The 26,159-nt window shown below is 41.0% G+C and overlaps 1 protein-coding gene across 2 annotated transcripts; it reads left to right on the forward strand.

The window, feature by feature from the left end:
* Positions 1-1,352: 1,352 nt before the first annotated feature.
* paxip1 (PAX interacting (with transcription-activation domain) protein 1) lies at positions 1,353-24,370 on the forward strand. 2 transcript variants are annotated; one of them, XM_050074773.1, is made up of 23 exons: positions 1,353-1,551; positions 4,314-4,448; positions 6,170-6,213; positions 6,425-6,488; positions 6,664-6,774; positions 7,010-7,085; positions 7,226-7,753; positions 8,855-8,958; positions 9,165-10,011; positions 10,611-10,705; positions 12,462-12,557; positions 13,234-13,371; positions 15,333-15,454; positions 15,717-15,901; positions 17,003-17,046; positions 18,488-18,555; positions 18,686-18,788; positions 19,559-19,727; positions 21,778-21,878; positions 22,127-22,261; positions 22,634-22,709; positions 23,322-23,381; positions 24,040-24,370. In XM_050074773.1, exons 1-23 carry the CDS (start codon positions 1,471-1,473, stop codon positions 24,054-24,056), a joined length of 3,399 nt encoding a protein of 1,132 aa, XP_049930730.1. In that variant the 5' UTR covers positions 1,353-1,470; the 3' UTR covers positions 24,057-24,370. The 2 variants fall into 2 exon arrangements, with proteins under 2 accessions (XP_049930730.1, XP_049930729.1); XM_050074772.1 differs by lacking the exon at positions 24,040-24,370 and having other exon boundaries at positions 23,322-24,031.
* Positions 24,371-26,159: the final 1,789 nt, after the last annotated feature.

The following is a 26,159-nucleotide window of genomic DNA, read 5'->3' on the forward strand; positions in this document are numbered from 1 at the left end:
AGTTCTTAGTGGTTCTTAAGGTAACCAGATGATCTGTCACACGGAACCATCTGAGTAACCATCATGGGAAACTGTTTTAAAAAGGGCTTGCTCATTCACAAAATACTGATTGGTTCAACCACTTGTTTATCATGTCTCTCATGAGAGAAGAGTAAAAACATTTTTTTCCATCGCGAAAAGCCTTTAGTGCGGTTCTTTGTTCTTCTTTCTGGAAAAAAATAATTCTCCACTTCTAATATAATTGATGCTATTGCAGTATCTATGCTAACCTGTTGGAGCCGCCATTGCTGTACTCAGTGAGGTCGTCTATCTTTGTCGTCACACACACCTAACATATGTTAACCCCAGCATTGTTGCTGAACACCATCCCACAGGAAGTTTGCTGATCCAGTGGGGAGTCAGTCAGATCAGACAGTGCAGGACTCAGTGCTGGGGGTCTGATCTCTGATGACTCCGCCTTCCTGCCATATCAGTAAAATTAGATTTTTTTTTTATGACTTTACTATTTATCATATGACAAATGAGAATTAGCTAGCTAGTACTGTGGGTACTGTGGGGTGCACTACTAGCTAATTCTTGCACCGTTGCTTGGTTGTGAATCTGTGAGACAATGACAACTTATTCATTTGAATATAAGAAATGGAAATAAAAAGAGTTGTGGTATTAAATAATAGAAATCTCCTGAAATAAATAAATGTTGAATAATGAAATCAAAGTCCCCCGAGATAAATAAAAGTTGTTTTTTGAAAGGCGTCCTTGAAAATTAAAAACCTGTTTATTTTTTGAATTGCACTGACTCATTTACATTTATTTATATATTTATTGCCTCGTCATTTTATTCTTGATTTACATAAATATTCATTTCTCATGAATATTTATTTACTTATACTTATACTATATATATATATATATATATATATATATACTTATACACTAAAATGGCATTTCATAGCTGAGCACCCTCTTAAACGGAATGCTCCCAAACACTGGCAGACAACAAAGATCCTTTTATGAATGTTGTCTTTTGATTTTGTTTATTGCAAATGACATGAAATAATAAAAATGTCTTCAATTCACTGTTTGAGATAATCTAGGTTACACGTTTGGATAAAAACATCAACTGTGATATGACAAGGGGATTACGTGTGCACTAAATAAATATTCGTCCTTGTGAATTCGTTACATCAACATTTTTGATCGAATTCGCTCAATACAGAGCCACGTCATTTAATGCAATGTATTAGAGAGTTATAAAAGACAAAAGAAATGAATATACAAGTAATAATATATTGCAGAACCCCCCTCACTATTTCAGAGTGTTGTAGTCCAAGGCGCGCTCAGCGATTTGGCGCTAGAGTGTCTCCCCGTTTACTGTACGCTCCAAAGCAGCTTCTGTAACATAGACACTTTTAATCTTTTAGCTTTTGACTAGGTTTTTTATATATAACCACATGATATTAATGGACAATCATGTCTGAAGAGGAAAAGAAGGTTTCCGACGAACTTTTCAAAGATGTCAAATTCTACGTGGTAGGGGACATTGACCAAAAGGTGAGGCTCTGGACGTTAGCTTCTTGTAGCTAAGTTGGTAGCAAGCTAAGTTGCTAGCACCATTCAGTTTAAATGAGGTGCTGCAGCAGAAGCTAACCAGCTAGCTAACTGGCTGACATGCTACATGAAAACAGTGAGCTTGCTCTTTGGCTAACATTTAAGTATTGAGGCGGTCTCTATATTTTGTCCCGTAAAGTTATGTGTGAGATTGTGTTTATGATACTCGACTTGACTGTGAATATTTTGTTTAGAAGCTAAGTTACACAGCACTGCACTTTTCATGCAGCCCCTTAGCATTAGCTATGAGTTTCGCAGTTGCACAGAAGGTTAGCTGCTAGCTTACTGCCTGCGGTTTATCTGTCAAAGGGCTTGCTAAGCTAGTAATAAAGCCGGCGTTTGTTAGCTTGTTTTTTCTAAACCATGACCGCCCAGCAACCTCAGTGCTGTTCTTACGGGCAGTGAAATACTCTTGTGCACAGAATAATGCACAATGTTATTCTGCATCAACCTGTGACTATCAGCATCTTGCTCAATAGGGCGCCCTTGACTGCGCATGTATCGCCGCTATTTCACTCGTTGGAGCCGGGGACCTGTGGCACAGAGTTGTACTTCCTGCCAAATAGTGATCTTAGTTGCACCTCTCTTTCGGCGTGTTTATATACAGCAGAAGCGACGTATAAACTGCAGTATCCCATTAAGTAATGTGATTTTAACAATGAATGAAACGCAACTTTGTTGTCAAGTAGTACACCAACTTGTGAAGCTATTGCTCAAGCGCAATAACAACATGAGAACTTAACGTCACTGTACAGTAGTTGTCCATAGTGCCTTTTCACTTAAAACCTAAACCAGTGCCTCATTTTGAATTCCGTGGGAGCTGTGTTTCAAACGTTAATGAGTCATATACTCTTCTGGTTGTCTAAAATATGCACAATCCCAGTTTTAATCAAGTGCACTTGACTGGGGAAAAATACCCTGTGTGCATTTGAATACCCATACTACCATACTGTTTAATATGTCATGAAAAGATTTTTAGTATATCCCAATACATAGTATGTCATGTGCAGTATATCAAAAATACCAGGATGTCCTAGTTTACGTAAGCCAGCATGCTTTTCTGGCTATCTTGACTCACAATCCTCTGTGTAGTGGAAGATTCGTCACATCGACTGAGCCGCAAACAGATGACTTGACAGCTCATTGATAGCTGATTGCCAAGGCAACAGATGTATGAGAAAGAGGGTCAAAGTTCAGGGTGTGATGTAAGAGGAAGTAGTATGTCCCAATTGTGTGCATACTGCATGCAACTGTATGTACATTTTAAGGGCAGCTGCAGTACCCACGAACAGTAAAAAGCAAAAGTATGCAATTTGGAACACACTCTCTCACTGCCATTTCCTTTTCTGCTCGTAGTGTCCGCTCCTTTTGCATTTCAATCCTAATACTGTCTGTATCACATCTAAGATGGCTTCTAGTCTTTCATGTTGAGGCACCTGACTTGGTTTTCTATGGATTTGAAATGCTGCAGCCTTTGAAATCCATTAGTATTTCTTGAATTCTGTGGAAATGCTCTCAATTTCTGAATGTGTTTGATAGACATGTAGTTACTCCTAACTAAATTATCACAAAAGAAAGACGCTGTGACAGTGATTGATTGACATGTTTGCTTCTTTGTTATGAATGATAGCAGCATATTGTGTAGCTGTGTGAAAATGGACCATACATAGCTCTGTTTTTTTGTGTGTTCAAAGCAGATCCTCATAACATTCTGTGGCAACTAGCACATACTCAAACTAAATTTCTAGCTGTAGTATCATTTTAAGCCTTCTATAATTACCATGCTGCAACACCTGTTTAAAGAATTACTTATTTTTAAGAAATTGCTATGAACTTAACTGTTATCGAAGACAACTTTTATGTTAGTGGTTTAGCATTGCTATAAACCACACGACAACACAACAGCATCGGTCTCTAGTGCGACATATAACTTATGTGTCGGTATGGCCGGGCGATGTAACGACTGTACGATATATAGATATATTACTGCCGAACCAATTTCAGACAACTAGCAGCGACAAAAGCCCCCTACTGTGTCACCTCACGTTGCCTGTGTCTTGGCCAAAAAGTTGCACGTGAACACACTGCAGACACTTCAACTGACGGCCAACCAGCATGTGCGTTCTGTGCCTGTGTGAGATGAAATAATTCTCCACACCAGCAGAAGGCAGTTGTCTGTAATCATCATCCAAAAGGGAAACCAACCTTGATCCTAGTCTTGATGCTAGTTAGCCAGTTGGCACATTAACAACACAATCCATTGTTGAAAGAACAGAGCATATTTACCGTGTGCCAGTGAACAATAACACAAACCATCAGGAAATGTGTCTGCTAAAGAACTCAGTGGCTAAAGAAAAATAATCTGACCCTATGTAACAAGTTTGTTTCAACCTCACTCCCTCTTGACTTTAGCTCTTGAACTGCCAATCAGAGTGATTTCATTCACCCCCCCGGGCACATAAATTGGAGTCACTGACTACAAAAAAAGCTGACTAGCGCTGACAAGGGTCAGCGGTTTGGGACGCACCGCAGTGACGAGGGCCATGGGCGCTTTCAACATTGACCAATGGTACACAGTTGGCTTGGTGTTCAAAGCCTTTATACAGAACAGCGAGGCGTCATATTAGTGTGAAATTCCCACCTTAAAGGGGCTAGTATTGACACCAGTTTTGACTGTAGCACTGAACCTTCTGCTGATATTTCAGGTGGTGCAGCTGCTGAAGGCGGGAAAAGGGAAGGAGGTATCCTACAATGCTCTGGCCACTCACATCATTGCAGAGGACGGGGACAACCCTGAGGTGGGCGAGTCAAGAGAGGTTTTTGACCTGCCTGTTGTCAAGGTAAGGGTTGTGCCAGAGTATGTTCACACCTAACCAAGGTTTGTCTTTGTGTCATTTTTATCAATTTGTCCCTCTATAATTAAATAGGTGGCTTTTTTCCTTTCCTTTTTTTACCATTTCGTCTTTTTTATTTTGGGTCAAAAGCAGTCCTGCAGCCGGTCACCTTCCCCAAGCATAAATACTAAAAACAGAGGGAAAACAAATGAGCATATTTCCCAAAACTATTCCTTTAATGCATAAAATCACAGCATATCGGAGGTGATCATTTTGTAAGTTTTCTTAATGTTAATTTAAAATCTCAGTCAAATAGTAACAGTTCTAAATTTGTGCTAAATATATTATTTTATTTTATTTTACAAATATTGGTTGTGCTGTTTGTGATTGGTATCGGGTGGTGATTGCATATGGCTGCGGGTCACTCATCAGGATGGGGAGATCAACTCACCGCTCTCCTCCTGTGACTCTGCTACTTGGCCAGTCAACATTTTCAAATGTAAACATTGAGGAAAAGGTGGAGAAGATTAGCACCAACTATGATTCCGACCACATAGATGGACAAGCAAGACCATCTCTGCATCCGTGTCTGCATTGGTTGAGGCAACGTGGCAAGTGTGGAGAAATGAAACAACGGCTGCGATTCTGGCCACATGGATCTTCTCTGCCAGGCATCCTGCTGGCCATTGTACAGGCATTGGATTATAAACTGGAGGATACCTTGCTCGCATCAGTTTCCAATGGGATATCAGGAATTGTATTGTCCTCTATTTAAAATCTTAGCTAAATGCTGCAATACTGGTCAACTAGGTGACTCTTTTTCTATATGCTGATATGACAGAACAGAGGACTGGGAAGGAAGAGGAGGAGGCTTGTGTTTTATAGTGAATAAGGACTGGTGTCATGTGACAATATTGAAATGCTGTGCTGTTACTGCTCACCTGCTCTGGAGTTGTTGACAATCAGATGCCAAGCGCACTTTCTACCAAGTAAATTTACATCAGTCACTGACACAGACATCTGCAGTCTGCCATGGCTGAGTGCAGAGGCTGCCCCATTGGATCTCTGCAAAGACCTGAACTGCTCACAGACAAGTAATGCCGACATTACACCCGCAACTGGACACTCAGATCAGGCTAACCTTAAGATGAAAACCCCCGCTTTGGGAAGAGAGACCATACAGCTATTCTGTTGAGATCAAAGTATGTAAATGAACTGCGATGCATGCTCCCAGTGATGCGAGAGTTCATGAAATGATCAGGCCAATCAGAGGCCATCCTACAGTCTGGACTACATGACGCAGTCTGGCACACACGTTCCAGGACACCACCATAACTGTCACTGATGACATCAGTGAACTCAGTGAGTCTGTGGTGGATTCAATTTGTAAAACAGAAGCAACTGTATCAAAACTACAATTAAATTATTCCACAACCAGAAACCATTAATTATCAGAACCATTCAGGACACCCTAAATACATGCACTGCAGCCAGTCTGGAAACATGGACAATTATAAAGCAGCAGGCCACAATGTAAGAAGAGCACAAAAAGAGGCAAAAATTGACTGACAGGATTACATTTCACTGGAACTGTATTTTATATGATTTCACCTTTTGACAAAGGAATTGATTCCATTGATTGACTGATTGAAACCACTTTGAACCAGTGTACCTGAGAGAAAAGTAAATATCAAACATTAATTTATTGCTCTCTCCCTGTTTTCCAGCCATCCTGGGTGATCCTCTCAGTCAGATGTGGAGACCTGTTACCGTATCCTTCCGCCCGCAATATCTCAAATTGGTGTAATTTGAAGAGAAAAAATAAAAGAACAGTGTTAATGACAGCAGAATATTAATGTTTAGAACTCCAGAAACTGGAGGGATTCATTGGCCCAGAAGATCATAGAATGTGTGCATTTTATCAAAATGTCACAACAAGAGTGGCATTTTCCTGTGTTTTTCTATAACCATGAACCCCACAGAGTCACTGGATTCTCCCCAGAATCAGGACAGATATTCTTTGGTGTGACAGCTTGTCTTCCCAGGGTAAGTGTGTGTGTGTGTATTTGTGTGTGTGAGAGCTGTCTTCAAGAAATCTATTTTAATGTTCTCAAGGTGTCAATATGTACATATTGTGAAATTTTGAGAAATATATGCAGACAAGAGAGATAAGTTAAATTACTCTGCAGTAAACAAAGTACATCCATGCACTCGTACACAGCTTCCAGAAGATCTCAACGCTTTGTGGGCGTACATAACCTTTTATGGAGGAGAATGTCAACTTAACCTCAACAAGAAGGTTACCCACTTAGTAGTCAAGGAACCAAAGGGGGTAAGTGCATGCTCTGTGTATATCTTTACTTTGTTACTGGTCCCACTGTGCTTGTTTTTGCCAAGGACTTCTGTCATGGAGTTATTGGTTGTTAGCATCACTGCTGATCACAGGCTCTTTACACAAACTCATGTGATGTAAAAGCATATTTTGTAGAACAAGTGGAAATGAAAGACTGTCATGTTCATCATTATGGACACTTAGAAATACTCGTATTTATTTATTTGCCCTCCAGGCCAAGTTTGAGTGTGCCCTAAAACACCCAGGCATCAAGATTGTCACCCCGGACTGGATAATAGATTCAGTTAAAGGTAATGTTGGTGCTGTTACAGGTGTAATTATGCATCATTTCACTTTTTAGTTTGCACAGTGTGGTTGGTTTAGATTCTAGGATGTGATTATATGATGTACACAACAATTGTGACTTGTTCCCTCTATAAACCTTTTACAGACAAAAGCAGGAAGGATGAGATGCTCTATCACCCCAGACTCACATACGTGGAGCCTGAGGAAGAGGAGGAGAGTGAAGCTGAGTCATACGACCAGCGCTCCCACTCAGATGGAAGCTACAGCCCGCGGCGATCCCGGCTGTCCAGTGGTGGCTCATCTGGTGAGGAGTCCAGCCCCCGCAGACGACCAGGGCCCAAAAAACTGAACTCCGTCTCCCCGACGTCTCCCTGCAAACCTGAGCGCCGCAGTGAGCGGATGTTTGATGACTCTGATGACGACTCCTCCACAGAGAAGGAGGGCACCAACCTCAACTGGACACCGGCTGAAGTCGTCACGCCAACCCCTCCTATTGCGACCGGCACAGCCAGACGACGAGGCGGGCCACCCGGCAGCAAAGACCCAGTGTCGTCCACAGGCAGCGGGCTGATTAACCTGTGTGCCACTGTTCCTCCTGTACCTGGCAGTGGAGGAGCTCTGCCCGCAGAGGCTCGCTCTGCTGCTGCCGCCATCAGTCACACCACACAGCAAGGTCAGTATGGGAGGAAAGTCCACATGGCTGCATAGTTCCAGCTCTATATCACCGTCAGGCATACTTTAGAAAACCTACAATGTGTGGTAACAAGCATCTGACAAGTTTAAGAGATGCTCTAAATAAAGTCCATGACCTCTGGTTGATGGTAAGTCAGGTTGTTTGATGAACTTCTGCTGAATCAGTGAGCTGCAGTGGAAATGTCCATCTGAACCCCTCTCATTTTTTGCAATACAGTAAATAACAAGCTTTGGCCATTTGCTAGCTTTGTCATTTCATGTGCTGTTCTGATTAGTTGTTTTTGTAGATGTGGGTCTGAGCAGAAGTTTCTACTGACACTTTGGTCCTAAATTTTGACACTGGCAATTTTTAGTTTCCAAAACTCCACATGGGTCGTCAGTGGACATGTCTCACAGAGAGATCTAGGATCACCATTTGGGTTCATGACCAGATATTTAATTTCAACAACATGTGGAATTACAGCTGAATGGTTCATTAAGATATGTCTCTGAAAACATTTGAGGTGAGAAAAAGGCAACACAGTTACAAAAACTTTGAATTGCTTAGTTTTACTGGTTGATCTGAGTGTCTCTCTCTCTTGCTCTCTCTCTTTCTCTCTTTCTCTCTCTCTCTCTCTCTCTCTCTCTCTCTCGGTTTATACAATGAATTACCAAATATGCATCCAGAGAAAGCTACTGTGCAGGTTGAGATTTTTAAAAAGTTCACACGTCTTTTTTCTTTTTTTTTTTTTTTTTATAAGTATCTTTTTTTACTAGTCTCTATAAACAGACTCTACCTTCAGTGAATGGTGAACGGTTCATTCAGTGAATGGTGAACGGTGAACTAACGAGGCGGAACATAATTGGCGTCACTGCAAACTCTGAATCCATCGCAATGGTTCAGCATATTTACTTATATATAAACAGAAGTCCGAAACGGAAATTCGCCTCCTCCGTCCAAATCAAACCGGAATGCCAAAAAAAATCAGGGGTCTGCCCCCAGAGGCTGTATCGGCGTCTGCTGGAAGTCAGATGCCGAATACAGCCGATGGGTTCCGAGAATGCTTTTTTACTGAAGGTTTCACCTCTTTCTGCTTTTTAGGTGTATCAGTTCCAGAGGGGTGGAGCCAGGCTGCTCGAACCCTCCGCAACATCACCAACAACTCTGACATGCAGCCAGCCAATCGACCTGCCAACGTAGCACATGTAAGAAATCCCAGCAGTGCTCTCGCTGAGTTTTCTCTGCCTGCTGCCACTGAGGCAACTTCTACCTGAGGAGGGGCACTGCCACATTTCATGACGTATCATTCTGATATTACTGAATATGGACCAGCAATGAGGCCATGGTAACACTGTTATCATGTACATCAGTTCATTCTTTTTAACTTCTTTGTCTTCGTCCTCTGTTGCAGATCATCCAGAATCTGACAGCCAATCAGACCAAGCCATTGGAGCAGCAGACCAATCAGAGCCATGCTCAGACCCCAAACAGTACCAACCCTCTTCTGTTTAATCAGTCCAAACTGCCCGGCCAGCCTCTCACAGCAGAGCAGCAGCAACAGTTACTGCAACAGCAACAGTCACACCAGGCTGCACAGCAACAACACCAACAATTACCGCAGCAACCGCAGCATCCTATGATGCACCTCCAGCAGCAGCATCAGATGATGCAGCTACATCACCAACAGCAACAACATCAACAGTCGCAGGTCACACAGCAGCAAGGGTTTGCACAGTTACCCCAACAGCAACAACAGTTTCTGCAGCAGCAGCAGCAAATGCACCAACAGCAGATGTTTTCCCAGCAGCAGCAGCAGCAGCATGCGTTCTCCCAGCAGCAGCTGCGGCCTCAGCAGCTCCTGCGGCCTGGTTTACAGCAGCTGCAGCAGCAACAGGCACTACAACAACAGCTCCAGCAATTCCAACAGCAGCAACAGCGAATGCAGATGTTACAGCAACAGCAGAATCAACAGCAGTTACACCAACAGCATCTACAACAACAACAACAACAGCAGCAGCAGCAGCAGCAGCAGCATTTCCTACAACAGCAGCAACACATGCAGCAGATGCAGCAGCAGCAGCAGCACCACCTGCAGAATCAGCAACAGCAGCAGGCTGTGCAGCATCAGAACCAGCAGGCCCTACAGCAGCAGCAGCAACAGCAGCAGCAGCAGCAGCAGCACCAGACAACGCTGCAGCCTCAGCTCCAGCAGCCTCCTCACGTCTCCCAGCTGTTTGGACACGAGCCAGGACAAGAAAGTGAGTACGCCCAGAGTCAATGTGGAGGTTTACTTTGGTCACTCCAGGCCCTACTGTTTCATATATTTACATTAAAACATTGGTTCAAAGTGAAACCCTAACCCTAACCCTACTCCTAACCCAGATCCAATTATACTGACATAATTCCGAGTCAGGTTCAGCTCTACTTGATATTTGAATTGAGTGACCACATACGAAGTTAAGGTGACAAATAGTAGTGTTAACTGTTCTGCTACACAGACCCTGGACAGGGTAGGTCATTATTTTGCAAAAGGTTTTGAGATTTATCCACCATGCTGACCACTTTGGAAATGCTCTCATACTGTGTGTGAAAAACATTGCCTAGTGTACATATAGGGCCAAAATGGTCTGTTCAATAACTTAAATGTGGAGTTTTTCTCTGTTATGGACCTTTTTTGACAATAAAAACCTATCTGAGAAAATTTTGTCACTGATTTTAGAACCTTCCTTCCTAATTTAATTTCTAAAATTGGTTTGGAACTCAGTTCTCAGTGCAGGTCCATTAAAAAGGTCTTGTCAGATGTTTTTCTTGAACCTGCAGATTCACTTGTGTACTTTCTTTTTATTCTAATTCTCAGTTCCACAGGATGGCTTCCTGCTAGGCTGTGTGTTTGCTATTGCAGACTACCCAGAACAGATGGCTGACAAACAACTCCTGGCCACATGGAAGAGGGTAAGACAGTTACTGAGTCACACAAAACAAGCAAGAAGTTTGTCATCCTCCATCCATTTAGAACTGCCTGTGATAAATAACCAGCAGCTTATGTTAATGATTAAACATACTGCATGCATGATGAATATATTCAACATGTGTTTAAAAAAGACAGAAATATTGCAGAGCGCTGGTGCCCTGAGAGCTCAATGCATTGCGAATTAAAAAAAAACCTCTGGCAAATAGATAAAACACAAGCAAATGAAGAAATATCACCAATGTCACGACACATGTGCAGCATTTAGAAAAAGTGCTGCAAGAAGCTCACAACACAACAGAAACTATTCCAGGCGATACTAAAGCCCAGTTCAGACCAGTGATTTGGAAGAGATGAAACCGTTTCAGAACGTTGCAGTGAAAAGTTGTAGCGGTGTGAACTGGTCGGTCTGAGCTAAACTCAAGCCCGCTGATGGTGTCACCTGCAACTCAGCTGGTCAGACCTCCGGCACCTGGTTTTAAAACATAAAGAACGTCACCTGTTTCTACAGCCCATCGGCTTGTAGTGAAGTCCACTGGTAAAGTCAAAAATGACTGCAGACGGAGTGTTCGCTTGCTGCACAGGTGCTCCGTCCCAGCCGAGCCCTCCGTTTCCTTCCTCACGGTGTGTGGTGTTGGACGGTGGGTCGCTGCTGCTATCTGTATGTGCTTATATCCCTTCACACACACATATTCTCATTGACTGATTAATTGGCGCTGCTTATTTATATTATTGTGGTGTATTGATTATGAATACAGTCAATCTGATGTTTGTTTTGTTTCTGTTTTTGGCAATTTCATCACTCCTACAAATGCAGCTGTAGCCAGTATCTCACTATCACTATCCTCATTCATATTTTAAGAGGTTACAAATAATATATTCAGCCACAAAATAAGCCTGAAAAGCTGGAAATCAGAATGGAAATACAGAGAGTTGTTGCATAGAAATGATACACTGTCTCATCTAGTTGCATTAGTGTGAGCCATCAGGTTTTTAGAACACTGCAGAACGGTGCATTGCAAATCATTGACTGTTTCAACTTGTTTCATCCCGAATATTTGGTCTGAACTGGGCTTAAAAGGTGATGCACATAGCTTGGAAATACTTGCAGTTGCCATGGTTATTGGCTCACGAAGTAATTGAAATCTGGTGTAGGAAAATAGGCTAAAATGTATTTTTTTGTTTTGTTTTGTGTATTTTAACATTGTGATCATGATTCAGATATGATTGCAGATATCTACTGTTAACATAGCCTAGTGTTAGCTTTTTGCGTATTATTAGCTTGCCAATTTAAATGATTCAGAAATAATTACAAAGCAGGCTCACTTTATGTTAGCTGGCTAACACTAGGTTAACAACAGAGATCTTCAAAATCAAAATTATCTCAATCATGGTCACAATGTTTAAAAAAAAACAAAAAACAACTACATTTTAGCTCATTTCCAATGCCACTGATAGACTGTTGACTTCAGTTACTTAACAAGCCAAGAACAAGCCGTGTGCATCACATTTTAGTGTCCCCAGAAACAGTTTCTGTTGTGTTGCGAGCTTCTTGGAGCGCTTTTTCTAAATGTTGCGCATGTGTTGTCAAATTGGTAAAGATGTTTCTCTGTTGCTTTTGTTTTGTCTATTTGTATGTGTTTATTTTAATTTGCGGTGCATTGAGCCTTTGGGCCACTGTACTGAGCAGCAAAGATAAAGGAATAAATGTTGTTCATATTTACTAAACCCCTCCCTCAGGTCATCCAGGCATGTGGAGGTGCTGTTGACCCCACCCTGACCAGCCGCTGCACACACCTGCTGTGTGAGAGTCAAGTCAGCACCATGTATGTACAGGTAAGAATATGTGCTATCTGAACATACACCACTTTATTAAGTACTCTACCTCTGTGCAGCATGCAATGTGATGTGTATGTATATTGATATTGACATAAACACTGCAAACCTACAGAAATTGGAAAGAAGTTTATTGCTAAGTAGGTTTTCACATACAAGGAATTTGCCCTGGTGTCATTCTGCTAGAGTTTTTAGCAGAGTGTAAATACAGGGTACTCCTGTTGCACAAAAAATTAACAAAATATACTGGCCTCATGGAAAAAAAAGCACCTGGAGGTGGACTCGTCCCCACCTCAGATGCGTCCAATGAGTGTGGTGGCAGAAGCTTGACAGATTGATGATTGGAGGTGCAGCTGTTTGTGTACAGGGACAAGAGTAGAGAGAAAAGTGCACATCCTTGAGAAGAAATGGTGCATCAGGTATCATGTAGCAGAATTAGGCAATATAGAAGACAAAGAGATCACAAAGAAAACATGCTGACAGGAGAGTGGACTGACTGTCTGAAAGCTGAATTTATAGCTTTAGGAAAAGGGCGAGTCTACTGAAAATACTGACTGAAGAGCATGAAGAATCTCATGCAGGTCTTGATTTAGTTTAGTTTAACCAAGTTTGATTCAATTTGCCCAAAACATGCTGTCTTTGTCACTGTTGTTGTTTGTGGTGTTTTCTCGACCAGGCACTCAGAGAGGGAAAGCGCTGTGTAACAGCCCACTGGCTCAACACTGTACTGAAGAGGAAGAGGATGGTTCCTCCTCATCGGACTTTACATCTGCCCTTCGCCTTTCCTCCTGGAGCCAAACCCTGCTCTCAGCACGTAGGTCCAACTGACAGAAATAAGCTACTTTGGTTTGCTTAGTCATGCTACCCGCCTGAGATCTGTTGATGTACCGGATAAATGCACTGGCAGTAAAAAAAAGTGCATTAACATTTACACATCAAGGATTTTTTTTTTTGCCATTTTATTCTAATGTTTTCTCAGAACTTGGCAACTCCCACTACCCATCTTGTTTAACCAGATTAAATTCTTAATGAGATTCAGATTTAAATAAGGGCCCTCTGGCCCTCCCAGAATACCTTCACAGGGAGGTGTACTAACCAGCGACCTGAAGCATTTCAATTTCACTGAAATATGGAAGGACATAATTTGGTCTGTCGATCATAGGCATCTATATTCAGTTCTCTTGTCATAAAGAACCCAGGATACCAGTTCTGTATCACCATGGTGTGGGAGTTTGTTCTTTGCTCCCTCTCATACTAGCACAAAGGGAACTCCACGCCTGTGCCATGAGCGAAAATCCAGGTGACGATGAAACAAAATGAAGTGTTTTGCGTCATCTGGCAGAGCTTTTGAAGCTGGCGAAAGGGGCACTGTTCACACCATTCATCTGCACACACTCCCTACACTATGGTGATACAGACCTGGTTAAAAATCAGCAAATAATTCCTTTAAAGTCCGTCATGTGGGGCGGCAATGGTAGTTTTTTAACCATTGCTAGATGTCATGCTCCACAATTGACCTATGGCTAAACCACGCCCCCCTCCACTCACTCAGACAAACTATCAACATTCAGTGACCAGCGCTATGGCAGGTGTCACAGTACACGGCATTTCACAGGAGGCAACTGATGATTTTTGGAGACATATTGATCAGATGTCATTGAGAAGTAACCAAAAGGGCCTAAACTATGCATTGGAGGGATATATTAATCATTTTATTGTTGAGAAGGTTGATGAAAAGCTTAAATTACAAGCCAGGTCCCAGTGTAAGCGTGATAAACCGCATCTTGTTGCCGTCACCATCAAAGACAACAAGAGGATCAGCATTCATGCACTCAGTTTAACTAGAGCCCTTTGGACAACAGCTAACAATGATGTACGATCACCAAAGTACAAAAACTAGAACAAAACAGGCTAATGTACTCCCAGCAAACAAGGTGACATGATGAACAACGCAGCTAGGAGCTAACGTTAAGCTAACTTTAGCTAACGTTAGCTAGAGATGTTAAAGATAACTTTATATTTCTTTCCAGCAAAGTGACAATGTGTTGCCTCAAACATAATGTTGACTTACCTTAGAACAGATGTAGACATCATTGTTAATCTTATATAGTTGAGTTGATGTTGTGGTCTAACGTTACCACATAACTTTATCCAAAGGAGACACTTTTCTCGTTTGAGATGTGGTTTAGGAAAGGGTAAAAATACACCCCGTCACCCAGCCTCTCAGGATACCTTGTGTCGGAGTTGCATGTACCCCATGCACACCGTTTGACCATTTTTAAACTTCAAATCTCAGGAAAAAGCTCATAAAACCGAAGAAAACTGACTTTCTGTAATGCATTTCAGTGAACGGCCAGGCAGAGAATGTCGGAGTGTATGGGAATGGCTATACGCACAGTGATTGGCTCATCGCGTTTGAGGGCGGGGCTTAGCCATAGGTCAATTGGCTGCAACTACCTCAGAGTATGCTAGATCTGTCAGGCTGATGGAGCCAGCAGAACTACATCACTAACAAAGAGCAGAGGTGCAGTCCTAATGTCACCAATGTGGACACACTCCAGGCTCACACTTTGAGAATCTGTCTGACAGAATCAGTGACGAGGCACAGCCTCGACCCAGAACTCATTTAGGATAATACTTTTAAATTATATTATTCTTACACTCTGGAACTGACAGTCATTTCTATCATTTTCAATGTCTTATTTCTTTACCATTGTATGTTTGTGATGTCTGCCTATTATCTCTGTCCTCTAACCTTTAATCTGTTGTTGACAGATTATATCAGTGACAGGTTTTGTGGATGCTGACAGGGACGACCTGAAGTTGATGGCCTACCTTGCTGGTGCCAGATACACGGGATATCTGTGTCGCAGTAACACTGTCCTCATCTGTAAAGAGTAAGATTTGGAGAGATGGATGAGCGCTTGCCTGTGGTATCATTTGTAGCACTTGTAGCAGAGGATAGATAACAAGATCTTACTGTTGTGATCAAATTGAAAACAGACTTGTAAAAAGAACAAAATTGAGTCTATGTGTTGTGTATCAAATATTAGGATTTGCACCATCAGTTCAGAATGTTTTCTGCCACCTGGCCATGTTGGCCTGTGCAGGCCCAGGTACAGTGTTGTTGATGTGGCCCTTTTGCTGCTCTCTCCTCAGACCCAGTGGGCTTAAATATGAGAAGGCAAAGGAGTGGAAGATCCCATGTGTGAACGCCCAGTGGCTGTGTGATATACTGCTGGGAAACTTTGAAGCACTAAGACAGATTCAGCACAGCAGATACTCCATCTACACGCACCCCGAACCACTGGTGCCTAATCCACAGCTGGTCCAGAACCTATTGGGTACGTACAGTTGAATATACCATTATTAAAACAGAGTGATTTTATGTTGGATATTGAGGTAAAAAGTAGACATATACAGTATATGCACTATATGTTGGTCTTGGCAATATGTTAATATTATATCAATGTCATGATATGAGACTAGATATCGTCTTGTATTTTGGATATCATGGTTTTAAAGGCTGCATTACATTATGCCATTTTTCGATTTTTACCAGACTGTTCTAGCTGTTCTATTATTTGTCTTTACCATATAAAATTATGGATGTAGCCACCGTGATGTGATGTAACCCACTGGTTTGCGGACTTCTATTCTGAAGCCTCAAGTGTAGAATTTTGGCATCTTGTCTTTTTTTATGCTAGAAGTGACCATATTTAGATGAGAGGGGGGAGATAACTCTAACGCTAGCCTGGGTAGCACAATGCATTTACAGCTGTGGTTACCCATGACAATGCTAAGACGAATGCTGTTTGTAAAAAATAGCAAAAAGCAAAACATAGGCTTCAAAGCATCAAAACAAAATGTACTTACTTCAAAAACTGAACATCCCACTCCTGAAAGTTTTTTTTTCTAGCACAACCAAACACTGAACAAGACTCCAACAAAACATTGTTGATATGGTACCAAGTTGTCAATGGACAGCACCCACCTGTTACTCAAAGTGACCACTCAATTAATAATGTAAATTAAAACCATAATAACCAGCCTCAAGTGGCCATTAGAGGAACTGCAGTTTTTGCACTTGTGTTTTGGCCTCATTATATACACATTACTGATGATTGTATGTAAATATATTGTGAAAACACAATTGTCAACCCTACTATACCGTCACAATAGTGATATCAAAGCACTTGGTCAAAGATATTGTGATATTTGATTTACTCCATAATATCTCTCAGCCCTTACTGTATGTATTTCTACATGACATGAGTATGAGTAATGAAAACGCCTTAAACTTGATATTGTATCTAAAGAATATTTGAAAATAAGTGTTTTGGTTGTAATTGCCAGATGCTTTTTGCCTTGGTGTGTGTGTGTGTGTGTGTGTGTGTGTGTGTGTGTGTGTAAATTAAACTGTCCTGCTTCTGTGTTCTCCGTAGCTGCCTGGAGAACGCCGATTAAAGTATCTTCCGAAGCTTTGGCGGTGAGTTTGTTGAAGTGCTGTTTCATGACATGAATGCCACAGTGTGCTTCACACTTTCTTCTGTTTGTTGTGTCAAAAAACAGCTCAGTCATTCATTGACTCATTCTGTTTTCGTTGCTGTTGCTGTACCTATATGCAAAGCAGCCTAACATGGCTCTGTCTGAAATGATGACATTTTGTTGCTCTACTGGAGAGTAATTGAAAGCATATAACTGAGACTAAAAAGATCAGTTTCCCATGAATCATCCGTCTTACATACCTGCTTTTAACAACTTAAACAACTTGGGGAGAGATCAGTTTCCTTTGAATGCTACCCTTAAACTTTTTTGTTTTATCAATCATATATTCAGTGCAAATTTATTTGTATTTTGTTTTATAGCTTGCACTAGTTCCAAATATAACTGCTCTCCAAACCAAAAAATGTTAGACCTTGAATTTGCATATACTTAATGCCCACCATACACTAAAAGACTTCAAATACTAAAGTGTGACAATTACATTTTCCTGTGTCTTAAACATACTAAACTCCAAAAACACAATTAAGTATTTAAGTAGGAGGAGACTGTGAGAATGGGAGGCAAAGCGTTTAAAAATGAAGGTCTCTCACTAAAATAAGTACTGGTTAGTGGATCAGATACATGCTGAATTAAACACAGACCCTTGTTCACTCCACAGCTCCACTAGTTTCCCCTCCTTTTCCACAGTGCAAACGAATAGAGACTTATTCACATTCTTGTACCTCTCCGGAGTCCCCTTTATTTTTACTGTCTGCCTGGTTTGCTGCTTCTTTTTAGCTGCTGGAGAGACTGTGGCTATTGGTTGTTGACGTAATTGAACTTCAGTATTTGCATTAGCCAAGACTAACAACTTGCAATAATAATAAATATGTTTGATTTTGTCGGAACATCAAGACGAGACAAAGACTGACTTAAAACAGCTCAGACTGATTTTTAGGACCACCTGACACCAAATGATTAAGATCATAGGAGCGCTCACTAACTTAGGGAAAACTGTCATGATTTTAATCCGACCTTGAAAATTGGTCTGCAACAGTGAAATCGCTTGAAAAGTTGTTTGGTATAAGGCTGGCATTACTCTGTGCTTGTAGATGATGGTGAAATCTGCTGCTGACAAAACTTTTCCCAATACTTTTATGCCAGTGTTAATTATGTTGCCCTTTATAATTGCTGGCTTAAATGTAGAGCTTTAAAACGTTTGCTTTCACATTACTCAAACATGAAAGACAAAGCCGTCCATGGTGTGACCCACATGTACAGTGAATGTATATAGATTGACCCAGAGACCAGATTTGATGTAATGCTTGTTAATGTATGAAAATTATTCTGTCAGTAGAGATAGTAAAGGATAGATGCTGTGCTACCTGTGTTTGTGCTGTGTTGGCTCATCTGTTGTGTCTCTGTTATGGCTGTGTGGTGTTTAGAGTCTCCAGCTGCTCCAGAAGCAGAAGATAACTGACTCCACCAACCAGCCTGCAAACAAGAAGGCCAGGTCAGTATAGCAGACCTGGGAACAGGCAGTTTGTCAGTGTAAAATGGCAGAGTTAAACCAAACATCAACTGTCGAGATAACTGTGTCAGGATTATTTTGTAAGTGTAAGTACTATTGTTTGTGTGTGCAGACTAGAAGAGATCCAGTCCCCCAATAAGAAGCTTCCTCCGGAGTCCACTCCCCGAGTCATGTTCACAGGTTTTGAGCCCATGCAAGTACAGCAGTACACAAAGGTAAGTCAGCCTGATCACTCACTCAAACACCATGTGTATCATTATGTCTTTTCTTGTCACTTGTATCCACATTAGCATCAGACCTCACAAAGCCCCACTATTTAAACAGAGCAGTGTACAACCATCAGACAGGATGCTACTGTTACACTCACTCATGTCATCAAGTGCTTTAATGAGGTCACACTCAGTACATTTACATGCAGCTTGAGAAAATTGAATTATTGGCTTAGTCCGACTGAAACCGGACTTTTAAATGCATGTAAACATTGAAAATAGAACTATTGCTGCATGTATCCACTTAGTCCATCAGGAGTCGGACTCAGCGTTTTGTGCATGCACCACTATTTCTTTTGCGGGCTTTCACCTGGAAGAAGAAGGAGAGAGAGCAATAACTGCTGGAAAAACAAACAAACAAACAAACAAACACTGTGGCGACCAAGAAGCTGAAGATGCACTTCTGGACAGACGAGGAAACTACATCCATCTCCGCCACCGTCATTCGTCGTTAGCTTCTTTCTCCAGTCAACTGGAACTAGTTCAGTATGCATTATATTAAAAAGGACACAGCGCCGCCTATCGAGGCGGAGTCAGACGTACTTGGTCAGAAATTCAGTTTTCTCTTCTGCATGTATACTCAGACAAGACAAGAAATCCGACTTGACTGATTAGCCGAGCTATGAGCTTAGCTCAACTACTGCATGCATGTAAATGTACTGACTGTCTCCTGCTGCTAAATGTTCCCAGTGTTTGATGGTTTCCCTTCCCTGCAGAGGTTACATGCTTTAGGTGGAGAAGTAGTAGACAGCAGTCAGAAAGTCACTCACCTGGTGGCCAGTAAGGTGACCCGCACTGTCAAGTTCCTCACCGCCATGTCTGTGGTCAAACACATCGTCAGTCCAGAGTGGCTGGAGGAGAGCTGGAGGAGCCAGAAGTTTGTGGGTATGTGTGACTTTGTGTGTTGTGGGTCAGGGCTGATACTGCTGACAATCCAAAAAATGATTTAAAAAATATTGCTGCAAGCAGCCATACAGGGTTCAAACCCTTTTGCTCTCAATAGAAGTAGACAGCTCTATTGACAAAATCAGCAGCAAGTGGGTTTCAGGCTTCACATAACTGTGCAAATAAACTTCATTTGTCTAAAGAAGGAGTGAGACCATTCACATTTTTTATGCCTCTGTGCTGGCAACAGCCGCGGTCAGAGGCATTATGTTTACAGGTTGTCTGTCTGTATGTACATATGTCCAACTTACTGTACGTTCACACCAAAAGCGACCAGAGCTTCCAAAGCGGAAGTCATTCATTTTCAATGAGAGCCCAGCGACTTGGACGATCGGAGCAGCTCCAGAGGGGAGTTAAAACTTGTTTAACTTTATGGTAATGAGCTCTGACACGGTTTGGCGGCAACCAATCGGAATGCTGATGTGCTTGAATGAAGAGGGTCCCAGAGAACAAGCAGACACCAAAATAAAAAGAATGAGGCTTGGGACCACGTTGCGGAGGTAGTTGGTCAGTCTGGTAAGTTTCAAAGTGTGTAATGTTAGTAATAGAGGAGAGAATTGCAGGCTAATGTTGCGACGTAGCATGCAGGTCTTCCTTGCTTGGTTTGAATGGGATGACATACATTTTCTGTTTTCATTGACCAAACATAATTTTCTGTAGGCCAACTATGAGCTTTTTGTTTGGACAACAGCAAGCAGCAACTACGCTGCTTTGAAGCCAGTAGTCCGCTTTGCAGCTCCTTTAAATTGACAAGCACGATCGAACGTTCAATGATTCGCGTGATGAGCGACTAGAGCGACCAAAGCTGCCACAAATATTTTTGACAGTCGTGCTTCTTGGGCGACCACAAGAGACTTTGCCTCTTTGGAAGCTTTTGGTTTGAATGTACAGTTATGCTTGTGAACACCACAAGGGAATTTCTTCAAATTTTGCACAAATGTCCACTTGGACTTAACAATGAACTCATTTAATTTTGATGGCATTAGGTCAGAGGTCAAGGTCACTGTGACATAACTCAAGAATTCACATGCTAATAATTATGACAAAACTTCACACAAATGTCTAACAGGACAGTGAATGACAGTGACAGTGAAAAGTGATGACACATTTTATCCAAAAGGTTTAAGGTCAGCTTCACTGTGACATCATAATGTTCTGCATAAAACCCCTTTCTGGCCATTATTCAGTGTCATAACTCAGGAACTGAAGGGGAGACATTTGGTCAGATACTGAATTGGTGACACTAATCTTGGGTGACCACCAAACTGTGCTGATTGTGCAGATCTTCTGTGCTGCAGGGGGGAAGATGTGTGTGAAGCATCCATGTTTTCATAGACATGGATGTAAACTGTAACAGAAACTTGACTGGTACATGGAGGCATACAACCACAGGGCGGTAATTCTAGTTTTATCATAACAATTTATTTCAGTAATTGCACACTAAAAGTTTTGCCTAAAGTTCCACCATTTTCCCTTTCCTTGTCAGATGTTAATAAAACTTGGTGAGTGTGTTCAGGACTTAGTGCTGGGTGGACATCACTTTCAGTTGTGTAACCAAGTTTCGTGTCTCTAACTTGTTCCAGTCCACAGTAAATTCAGCAAAAGCGTAATAGAGCATATGACGCTAAATAGACCACACCCACACGTACCAGTCAGTATGACACTTCAGATCTTGGCTAATACTTAATCTCCAGAGCAGGAGCACTAAATTTGGAGAAATTCTGTCCACCAGGTTTTGTTGTACATGTTTGTGGCATTTGTGCCAGCACAAACTCATTAGTGTTGTTCCCATTCAGGGTTTGAACCCTACTAATCCTGGGTTTCAGTATGCCTTTTTCCTTTCGAGTCTGTTTTCCTACTGAAAAGACGGGATTTATGAAATTAAAGTATAAATTTAAAATGTATTTTACTTTGATTTCATTTGTCTCACACAGTAGTGACTGAGCCTTCTGTGTGTCTGTGTGCGTGTGTGCGTGTGTGCGTGTTGCAGATGAGCAGAGCTATATTCTGAGGGATGCAGAGGCGGAAGTACTGTTTGCCTTCAGTTTGGAGGAGTCACTAAAGAGAGCCCACAGTGCACCCCTCTTCAAGGTTAGATTCACACTCCCACAAGTTCACTCTGAAACCAGTTGGACTGGAGTTTTAACCAGATGGAAAGAATGAATCAGGCAGATGATACTGTATTGTTATTGAGGTTATTCTCACTGGTTGAAATACTGGAAAGAGCTTACACAGTGGTGAAAATTTGTAAAGTAGGATTGGCTCAATTGAATGAATTTTGTCGCTGTCCTTCACTGCCTCACTGGCTCTCTGTCTGTTTCATGTGATGGGTGATGTAGGGGAAGTACTTCTACCTCACCCCAGGGATCTGCCCCAGCCTCAGCACCATGAAACCCATCCTGGAGAGTGCTGGTGGAAAGCTGCTGGCCAAACAGCCCTCCTACAGAAAGATCATGGAGCATAAACAGAACAAGGTCCTTCAAATACCTACAGTTCTTTAGTGCTGTGTCTTTAATGTCCGCTGTCATATCCTGTCATGTCCTGAAAAACATTGATTCTTCTGGGAGATGTTTTTGATATGCAGCAAAATCAGGTTGCTGTAACAGTTAAGGGGTTATAAGCCTCTAGGATTTTTAACCAAAGTTCTCACAGCCACAAGAATCATGATGGTAACATTTATGTTCATATCAGGTTTCATAATAAAACAAACTCAGTAACACATATTAGTATAACTAAAGATTGAAAAAAATGGATGCTAAAATATCTCTGATAATTCGACAATAGTTTGACTTCATTTTGTTTATTTATTTAAAAAATTCTAACTATATGTTGGTCTTTTGTTGCAGAACCTTCCAGAAATCATTTTAATATCCTGCGACAATGACCTCCATCTCTGTAGAGAATACTTCTTGAAAAACATTGGTAAGACACACACTCACACAGATCCACATACACTCACAGTATGAAGTGTTGTCCACACCAAGAACGATAGCTATAACAATAACTATCATTTAAAAAAACCCGTAATAGTTGTAGGTAACAGTTCTTGGTTTGGATTGTGCTTTCCTCCCATTTAAATGCTGAGTATTGTACTCCATTAACAAGCAATTACAAAAAATAGTCAAGAGTAGGGATGCCCCGATATGATCTTTACCATCAATATTGGGGTCGATCCAGCTAAAGTTAAGCCTTTCAAAATCTTATCCTTTCTTTACTGCACTTCTTCACTGTAATGTCTTGTGTTTCTTTACTGCACTCATTTCTTACTCTACTGTATTTCTTAAATTTTTTGTTTTTTGTCCATCTCATCCACCTAGTGTTGCAGACATTGTCCTGTACAACAGTCTACAGAGCAGAATTTCACTCATAAATGAATGAAAACTTGTATGTGTGTTTGTACGCATTGGTGCAAGTGACCCTGAGTTCTGACACCCAGATTTAGCAAAGAGTCGTGGAGAGATGAGTGTGTCTGTAAAGCTGATGTTCCATTTAAACTTATGCTGATGTGTTTTTGCTGCTGCCTGTGTTGTCCAGATGTCCACAACGCTGAGTTCATCTTGACAGGAGTTCTCACCCAGAAACTGGACTACGACTCATATCCTTTACAGCAATGACAGCTCAGGACAAAATGCTTCTTATAAGACCATTACTGCTGCTATAGCATGATAGCACCTATGGATTACACTAAGTGGAGCCATACTGTTATTAAACATGAACAGCCATCCAATTTTTTGCATATTATATAATTAATATAAAGGATACATTATGTACACAGATGTTATCACACATGTACACATATGAGAGTTCAGCTTTAGAAGGATATTTGGTTAGTGAGATACTGGCTACAGTTGCATTTCGGCATCGGTTCAGAAATGTCATTTATCATTTATCAAAATGTTTATTAATAACGCTATGTTGACGGAACGAAAGAGGCAGAATTCAAACAAAAGGGCAGTGCAGCACCCGAACAGTCTACAGTGTGGACACGCTGGAGTTAACAGTTGAATTATATTTAGAGTTTAATAAACTCCACTGTAAAAAAGTGTTTTTTTCTCATTTTTTTAAGTTTAAAATGTTTGTTAGGTAATCCTCTTAAATCATGTTAAATAATTGTGATCTCAGCATTGACCAAAATAATAGTGATTGTGATTGCCATGATGGAGCAGCCCTGCATCATACCCATTAGTTGTGTTACCTCTGTGACAGCTGTGACATGTGCTGCAGACAAAAATGAGTTTCCTTGACAGTCACACGTATAAGTTCACTTGATGGTGAAGCAACAATGACATGACAGGATGAAGAGGAGGAGGAACAGATCAGGAAGCCACCTGTGTACAGTCCAGCCACACTGACTTTTCTATGTTTTTATTTCTGTGCATAGATCTCCAGTCATTTTGTAGCTTTTTGTTACCTGTTTGAGAATAAATAAATGGATGTTATTTTTATGAAACGAATGTTTAAATTATAGAAGATTTTAACTTTTTTCTGTTGTTCAAATAGAATGTGTAAAGGCTTCAGCTCGTACACGCTGCTTTTTGGAATAAAAACTGTACTTTATGTTTGTGAAAAATGTCTTTGCTTTTATTTGCTTTTTTATCATGTCCAAGCTTAAAAAACATTGTGCCTCATGCAAGAAACGTTATACGAACAAATTTCCACATAGTTTTGTTCGTATCCATAAAGTGTTCTTATTTTGTTAAAGTTCACTGATTTGTGGGAATTCCCAATGTTTTCCTTTTTTTGCTCCTCTCTTCGGTAAAGTTCATTTTACAAGTGCTTGAGAGCACTCTTGGAAAGATAGGAGGAAACATTTTGTTTTCACAGTCTGCAAATTGCTTATCCAATGTGAGGGGAAAAAAACTGAGATTCATAAAAATGTACGAATATAATTAAATGTAGATTATTATGTTTTAGAGTATTTATAATGTTTGAGTTATCATTCAGGACTAAAAAATCCTACTGTAGTTGGTCCATTGATCCATTGATCCCAGTTACTGTCATTTCAGTTACTGTGCGTCCCTCTGCTGACCGGTGCTGGAATGTAATTAAGTACATGTACTAAAGTACTCTACTATAGTGCACATTTGAGGTACTTTCAATCATTTTATAGTTCTAGCTTGTTAAATATGAGAACAGGCTTCTTTACTCTTTAATTAGTTTAATTATTTTTTCAATTAAATTGATTTAAATTTTTCTGCAGGAGTACTTTTGCTTGTAATACTGAAATATATTTTCCTAATTGTGCTCACACAGTTTCACTTAAGTAACATTTTCAATGTAGAGCTCTTACCAATATTACTAAAAATTACAGTGTGGTATAAGTACTTTTACTTAGTTAAAGGGTCTGAATATTTCCCCCACCACTGCTGCTGATACGGCTTTTATAGCATCACAAATGTTTTGCCATTTTGACACCCAGATTTAGCAAAGAGCAGGGCCATTTGTTCCTGAAACGGCAGGAAAATGTTCTGGACCAGTGCTTCCCAACTGGTCCAGTCCAGGGGTCCAGATTTCTCCTTAGTCATTAGTTCAAGGTCCACACAGTTTAATACATTTAGCATCATATTTGCGCTTGGCCATGTTGTTGAACTCACTCACTCGACAGCAGGAAATAGCACTTCAAAATAAGAGCTCTGTTCCAGAAATTCACTTTACCTCAAAATAGTGTTTTTTTTTTTTTTAACAAACTTGACACATTTCAGAACCACTGCTCTGGAAAAGTCACATTTGAGTTTATTTAATAATTTAGCTACTGCAGAACTTTTTCCAGCCTTTTTTTGCTGCCATCTCTCCAGTTGTCTGGTTCATGTGCCAGAGTGACTTCTCTTTACAGAAAATTAAAAGAAATTTAAGACAATGATGCTGCATGAGGCCCATTGCCTCCAAAATATTTTATCTATAAGCATAGTTAGCCTTTGAAATAAAGCTGCAAATAAGAAACCTGAGAAATTGGACATGAATGAACTGATGTTATCAGTTTCAGGAATCAATAACTCAGCTTTGTTCACAGGTCAAACAATCATTCACTCTCAGATAAAAGGTCATATTTCAGAACAAAAGCTTCGTCTCTGCCTTTCCTCACTTTTGAGGTTTTGAAAGCTTTCTTCAAGGTATTCCTCCCAGGTTTAAGCAGATAATTCCTGATAGATTTGATTTAATTAACTGGTAATGAGGGTCTGGGGTAGTTACTGGTGAAGTTCTAATTGCTGGCTGTCAGACAGATAGCCTGGGGTCATGTGTGGGTGGGGGTGCTGGGTGGGAGCGGGGTGTGCAGCGTCGCCTGCGGTGCTGCCCTCAAAACTACAGCAGACTGAATTAGACACAGCCTGAGCCAAGGTCATGTGCTACATATTCCATGTGTGTGTGCTGCCA

This window comes from Epinephelus moara, chromosome 21 (assembly GCF_006386435.1).
Source record: "Epinephelus moara isolate mb chromosome 21, YSFRI_EMoa_1.0, whole genome shotgun sequence".
Lineage (NCBI taxonomy): Eukaryota > Metazoa > Chordata > Actinopteri > Perciformes > Serranidae > Epinephelus > Epinephelus moara.

Coding starts and splice junctions, on each gene's coding strand:
- paxip1 (XM_050074772.1), top strand. CDS start 1,471: ATGTCTGAAGAGGAAAAGAAGGTTTCCGACGAACTTTTCAAAGATGTC. Junction 1,552..4,313: donor TAGGGGACATTGACCAAAAG/GTGAGGCTCTGG, acceptor CTGATATTTCAG/GTGGTGCAGCTGCTGAAGGC. Junction 15,902..17,002: donor GCTGGTCCAGAACCTATTGG/GTACGTACAGTT, acceptor TGTTCTCCGTAG/CTGCCTGGAGAACGCCGATT.